Source organism: Pleurodeles waltl, chromosome 1_2 (genome assembly GCF_031143425.1).
Source record: "Pleurodeles waltl isolate 20211129_DDA chromosome 1_2, aPleWal1.hap1.20221129, whole genome shotgun sequence".
Lineage (NCBI taxonomy): Eukaryota > Metazoa > Chordata > Amphibia > Caudata > Salamandridae > Pleurodeles > Pleurodeles waltl.
This window is the reverse complement of record NC_090437.1, coordinates 1,310,513,993-1,310,520,241: the sequence shown is the minus strand read 5'-3', so window position 1 is coordinate 1,310,520,241 and position 6,249 is coordinate 1,310,513,993. Positions and strand designations below refer to the sequence as shown.

The 6,249-nt window shown below is 57.3% G+C and overlaps 1 protein-coding gene across 1 annotated transcript; it reads right to left on the bottom strand.

Moving 5' to 3' along the window:
• Window positions 1-758: 758 nt before the first annotated feature.
• LOC138250815 (homeobox protein not2-like) lies at window positions 759-5,017 on the bottom strand. Its single transcript, XM_069205597.1, has 3 exons — window positions 4,605-5,017; window positions 2,306-2,484; window positions 759-1,918 (listed from the first exon to the last, which is right to left on the bottom strand). Exons 1-3 carry the CDS (start codon window positions 4,891-4,893, stop codon window positions 1,697-1,699), a joined length of 690 nt encoding a protein of 229 aa, XP_069061698.1. The 5' UTR covers window positions 4,894-5,017; the 3' UTR covers window positions 759-1,696.
• Window positions 5,018-6,249: the final 1,232 nt, after the last annotated feature.

The window sequence follows — 6,249 nt, the reverse complement described above, 5'->3', positions numbered from 1 at the left end:
TGAGAAGTGGGTGAATGTGTGTGATAAAATCCACCAGGGGCCCCAGGAGGGAAGGGGTGGGGCCACAGTCTCAGCTGATGTTGGAAGAGTTACCTAGGTGGTAAAAATGACTGGAAGGAACCTGCGAGTTAGATGATGAAATTCTTGCTTTTTTAATTTGATGTGTTTCGTGTGAATCATATGAATACAATTACGGTTTTTCCTTTGTTAAGTGAATAAATACGGCCTGAAAACGTGATTCTCGTATCCAGCAAATAGTAGGTCCCAGGCAGAGTTCTGGGTGGGGTTGTGGGGTGTGGAGGGGACTGTGGTCAACTGACTTTGCTCTTGGGCATCTCCACCCAGTCTCGAGAGGGGGCGCCAGTCCTCATCTATTGCATTGACAAAAGCAGCAACATGATCTTCAGGACACAACTAGGTACACTTTGTGTGCACAGTGGTAAGTGCCCCAGCTGTTGTGGAAGGGCTGCGCGCCCCCTGCAGCCATCACAAGTAGCTGCAGCCTGCGCACCTGAAAGACTGCAACCCGCCACCAAATGACCCCTTCTGTGGCACAGTCAACCCTGGTTTTTAAGCCTTTTAATGTTGCATGCTGGGGCTTGTAAGTCCACACACCCAAAAACACTCCTAAGAACAGCAAGTAGAGTGGAATAAAAACAGCAACTGACTTGAAGTGCCACGCGCCCCGTGACACCACATCACCCGCACACAGCTGATTAGAACTCCCCACGACCCCCAGTTACCACCAGCAACCACAGTTCAGTATAAAGGGTGTTTTATTTTAAAACAATTATCGTTCGACGTAATTTTGCTTTGCAAAAAAATATACATAGAATCTTAAAGTGCATTTGTTGTGCATGCCACGGGGCAGGGGAAGAGTGAGGACAAGTTCTTGGCCAATGACACAGTAAGCCACAAGCAGTCAACGAGGCCCCATTGCCGGGAAGGAACACCATGTGATCAAAGGACCTTGCAGGTGTCCTGGTAAGTCTAAGCTGCGGTGACAGGACTCATTCGGTGCCTGTCTGCTCAAGGGTGTGTAACCTCGATGGCAGAGGCTGCCCAAGAGTCTGTAACCTCGGCGACAGTACATAAACTTCGATGACAGTGCCTGTCCAAGAGTCTGTAAGCTGCGGTGACAGGACTCATTCGGTGCCTGTCTGTTCAAGAGTGTAACTTCGATGGCACAGCCGCCCAAGAGTCTGTAAGCCTCGGCGACAGTATATAAACTTCGATGACAGTGCCTGTCCAAGAGTCTGTAAGCTGCGGTGACAGTGCCTGTCCAAGAGTCTGTAAACTGCGGTGACAGTGCCTGTCCAAGAGTCTTTAACTTGTGATGACAGTGCCTGTCCAAGAGTCTGTAAGCTGCGGTGACAGTGCCTGTCTAAGAGTCTTTAACTTGTGATGACAGTGCCTGTCCAAGAGTCTGTAACTTGCGATGACAGCGCCTGTCTAAGAGTCTTTAACTTGTGATGACAGCGCCTGTCCTAGAGTCTGTAAGCTGCGGCGACAGTGCCTGTCTAAGAGTCTTTAACTTGTGATGACAGTGCCTGTCCAAGAGTCTTTAACTTGTGATCACAGTGCCTGTCCAAGAGTCTGTAAGCTGCGGTGACAGTGCCTGTCCAAGAGTCTGTAACTTGCGATTACGGTGCCTGTCCTAGAGTCTGTAAGCTGCGGCGACAGCCTGCTCCAGCCTCTACACGGAGCTCTGGGAGAGCGCGTCGTCGTCGGAGTCGTCCGAGCTGTGGCCTTGGGTCCTCCGGGGGTGCTCATCGGCAGAGTCCTCCGAGGTGTCTATGCGGGGGTCCTCCGGGTCCCTCGGGGGGTTCGCCAGGCCCAGCCTGGCCAGCTTGGCTTGCTGCTGCTCCACGCTCTGCTTGCGCCACTTGATGCGCCGGTTTTGGAACCAGACCTTGACCTGTGGGAGAGAGCAGAGGTGGTGAGACACGGAGCAGAGGGGGGCTTTGGAAGTGGCTGGTGGGCGCGTAGGCGCGTAGGCGCACCGTGTTGATGCGCTGTGAGCGGGATGTGCCTCGCAAGAGTCTGATTCCCTGTGTGCGTGACGCACGGGAACTGCAAGTGCACTGGATGTATGTACAGGTGCAGTGATGCGACCCATTTGCAAGCATGTTTGCGTCCACAGGTGTAGTCAGGTGTGTTTGTGGGTGCATGGGCAGGGGGTGGCAGGTGTTTGTATGCGTCAATGTATGAACGTGTCTGTGCTCGTGTGCCAGTGAGTTCATGGGCAGAGTTTGTGTGTATGCACGTGTGTCTGCGTGCCCGGGTAGCCCCCGATGCCACCTACCTGTGCCTCGGTCAGCCGCAGGGACGACGCCAGCAGGAACCTCTCGCTGCCCACCATGTACTGCTGGCGGGAGAACTCCTGCTCCAGGCGGGAGAGCTGCTCGGGGCTGAAGATGGTGCGGATCCGCTTGCACTTGCCGGCCTTGGAGCTCAGGGTCGGGAAACAGTACTGGGGCAATTCTGTGGGGGACAAGAGAGGCCTGGTTAGAGAAAGCAGAGTGCGCACAGGGGGCGCAGGGGCAGGTCTGTAGGGGACAAGAGCGGCCTGGTTAGAGAGAGCAGAGGTCGCAGCAGGCAGAGTGCGCACGGGGGGGGGGGGGGGGGTTCACAAGAGAGGCCTGGTTAGAGAGAGCAGAGGTCGCAGCAGGCAGAGTGCGCACGGGGGGGGGGGGGGGGGTTCACAAGAGAGGCCTGGTTAGAGAGAGCAGAGGTCGCAGCAGGCAGAGTGCGCACGGGGGGGGGTCACAAGAGAGGCCTGGTTAGAGAGAGCAGAGGTCGCAGCGCGCAGAGTGTGCACGGGGGGGGAGCACAAGAGAGGCCTGGTTAGAGAGAGCAGAGGTCGCAGCAGGCAGAGTGCGCACGGGGGGGGGTCACAAGAGAGGCCTGGTTAGAGAGAGCAGAGGTCGCAGCGCGCAGAGTGTGCACGGGGGGGGGGAGCACAAGAGAGGCCTGGTTAGAGAGAGCAGAGGTCGCAGCAGGCAGAGTGCGCACGGGGGGGGGGGGTCACAAGAGAGGCCTGGTTAGAGAGAGAAGAGGTCGCAGCGCGCAGAGTGTGCACAGGGGGAGCACAAGAGAGGCCTGGTTAGAAAGCAGATGTCGCAGCAGGCAGAGGCGCACAGGGGGAGCAGGGGCTGCCCTGTGAGGGACAAGAGAGGCCTGGTTAGAGAGAGCAGAGGTCGCAGCAGGCAGAGTGCACACGGGGGGGGGGGTCACAAGAGAGGCCTGGTTAGAGAGAGCAGAGGTCGCAGCAGGCAGAGTGCGCACGGGGGGGGTCACAAGAGAGGCCTGGTTAGAGAGAGCAGAGGTCGCAGCAGGCAGAGTGCGCACGGGGGGGGTCACAAGAGAGGCCTGGTTAGAGAGAGCAGAGGTCGCAGCAGGCAGAGTGCGCACGGGGGGGGTCACAAGAGAGGCCTGGTTAGAAAGCAGAGGTCGCAGCAGGCAGAGGCGCACAGGGGAAGCAGGGGCTGCCCTGTGAGGGACAAGAGAGGCACGTGTTACAGGAGCTATAAACTGAAACACGTGCCCGCGGGGCATCAGAGCGCAGCAAAGCACCACAAAGCTACAGGACTGTCCCAGCGGCGCTACAAAATACTGAATTACTAATATACGAGAAGGCAGCAGGCATAGCCAGCGGACACAAGACCATTCCTATATGTAATGTGTACGTCAATCAAGAGTGAAGGGTGGAGAGAGGGTGGGTAGGTCACGATAGTGACACTGAAGGGCGGAGAGAGGGGGAGTAGGCCACGATAGTGATACTGAAGGGCGGAGAGAGGGTGGGTAGGCCACGATAGTGACACTGAAGGGCGGAGAGAGGGGGAGTAGGCCACGATAGTGACACTGAAGGGCGGGGGAGTAGGCCACGATAGTGACACTGAAGGGCGGAGAGAGGGGGAGTAGGCCACGATAGTGATACTGAAGGGCGGAGAGAGGGGGAGTAGGCCACGATAGTGATACTGAAGGGCGGAGAGAGGGGGAGTAGGCCACGATAGTGATACTGAAGGGCGGAGAGAGGGGGAGTAGGCCACGATAGTGACACTGAAGGGCGGAGAGAGGGGGAGTAGGCCACGATAGTGACACTGAAGGGCGGGGGAGTAGGCCACGATAGTGACACTGAAGGGCGGAGAGAGGGGGAGTAGGCCACGATAGTGATACTGAAGGGCGGAGAGAGGGGGAGTAGGCCACGATAGTGATACTGAAGGGCGGAGAGAGGGGGACTAGGCCACGATAGTGACACTGAAGGGCGGAGAGAGGGTGGGTAGGCCACGATAGTGACACTGAAGGGCGGAGAGAGGGGGAGTAGGCCACGATAGTGATACTGAAGGGCGGAGAGAGGGGGACTAGGCCACGATAGTGACACTGAAGGGCGGAGAGAGGGTGGGTAGGCCACGATAGTGACACTGAAGGGCGGAGAGAGGGTGGGTAGGCCACGATAGTGACACTGAAGGGCGGAGAGAGGGTGGGGAGGCCAAGTTAGTGAGACAGCAGGGTGGAGGAACACCAGGAGTTTGGCGAGAGGACAAGGAGGGCGCAAGGTGGCGCGTGAGAGAACCAGGAAGAGATGCCAGGCCGGTCCTCACCTGTGCTGAAGAGTCCTCCGGGGGGGTAGTAGAGCGGGTAAAGCGGCTGCGGCTGCAGGACGGGGGTTCTGGGCAGCCAGCTCCCCTCCCAGCCCCAGCGGGCAGGGCTGGCCCTGGCTGCCGGAGTTGACGGGTCAGGTCTTCCCAGCAGGGCCTCGATGGTGAAGGACTTCCCGGGCTGGGGGGCTTTAGCTGGTGGTTGAGGGGTCCAGGAGGGCACTGGTTGCGAGAAGGCTGTGGTCGGAGGCTGGTGGGCCCAGAGAGGCAGCTGCTGGCCCATCATCATCATCCTCGGGGTATCCAGAGTGAAGGGAGTGAGTGCTGGTGCACGGCAGGTCTGAAGAGGCAGAGGACTGATCTCCACCTTTTATGCAGGATCCGCCGCCCTCTACAAACAGCCCCCCACCCCCTAGCAGCCCAACCAACCAGCAGCCGTCCCCAACAAGAAAGAGGCAATTAACGAAAGGCCGGAGCCCCGCTGGGGTGTCAATGGCCCTGTTCAGGGCCACGCTGGGGTGCGCTGACGCCGAGCACCACCAGAGGGCGCGCTGAGCACCCCTGAGCCGGCCTGGGACTGAACTTTTAAATCCCATCACACCTCAGCCTTGGCCCTAAGAAAACAGCCCGAGAAACAAACCGAGCACTGAAACATACCCACAACAGCGCGTCTCAGATCGCAAGTCCCGGCACAAAGCCTAAAGCTATCACCACAGACACGAGTCATGGCACTGAGGCAAAACCACAACTCACCTCAGACCCTGTCCTAGCAGTGAGGTAAAACCACAACAAACACCAGACCCTGTCCTAACACTGACGGAAAACCTAATAAAACACCCCAAGAAACAAACGAGGCACTAAAACAAACACACAACAGCGCGTCTCAGATCACAGCTCAGGTCCCGGCACAAAGCCCAACACTATCAACACAGACAAGAGTCATGGCGCTGAGGCAAAACCACAACTCACCTCAGACCCTGTCCTAGCACTGAGGCAAAATCACAACTCACCTCAGACCCTGTCCTAGCACTGAGGCAAAATCACAACTCACCTCAGACCCTGTCCTAGCAGTGAGGCAAAGCCACAACAAACCTCAGACCCTGTCCTAGCAGTGAGGCAAAACCACAACTCCCCTCAGACCCTGTCCTAGCACCGAGGCAAAGCCACAACAAACCTCAGACCCTGTCCTAGCAGTGAGGTAAAACCACAACAAACCTCAGACCCTGTCCTAGCAGTGAGGTAAAACCACAACAAACCTCAGACCCTGTCCTAGCAGTGAGGTAAAACCACAACAAACCTCAGACCCTGTCCTAACAGTGAGGTAAAACCACAACTCACCTCAGACCCTGTCCTAGCACCGAGGCAAAACCACAACAAACCTCAAACCCTGTGGTAGCACTGAGGCAAACCCGCAACTCACCTCAGACCCCGGCCCAGGCTTAGCTCCTCAATTACAGCAACTCACCTCAGACTCCGGCCCTGGGTAAGATCCAAAACCACAACAACTCACCTTAGACTCCGGCTTAGATCCTCAACCACAACAACCCCCCCCCCCCCCCCCCCAGACTCTGCCCTAGCTTAGATTCTCAACCACTGACACTACCAGAACTCAATTCAGACCTCACCTTAGTCACAGATACAAACCCGA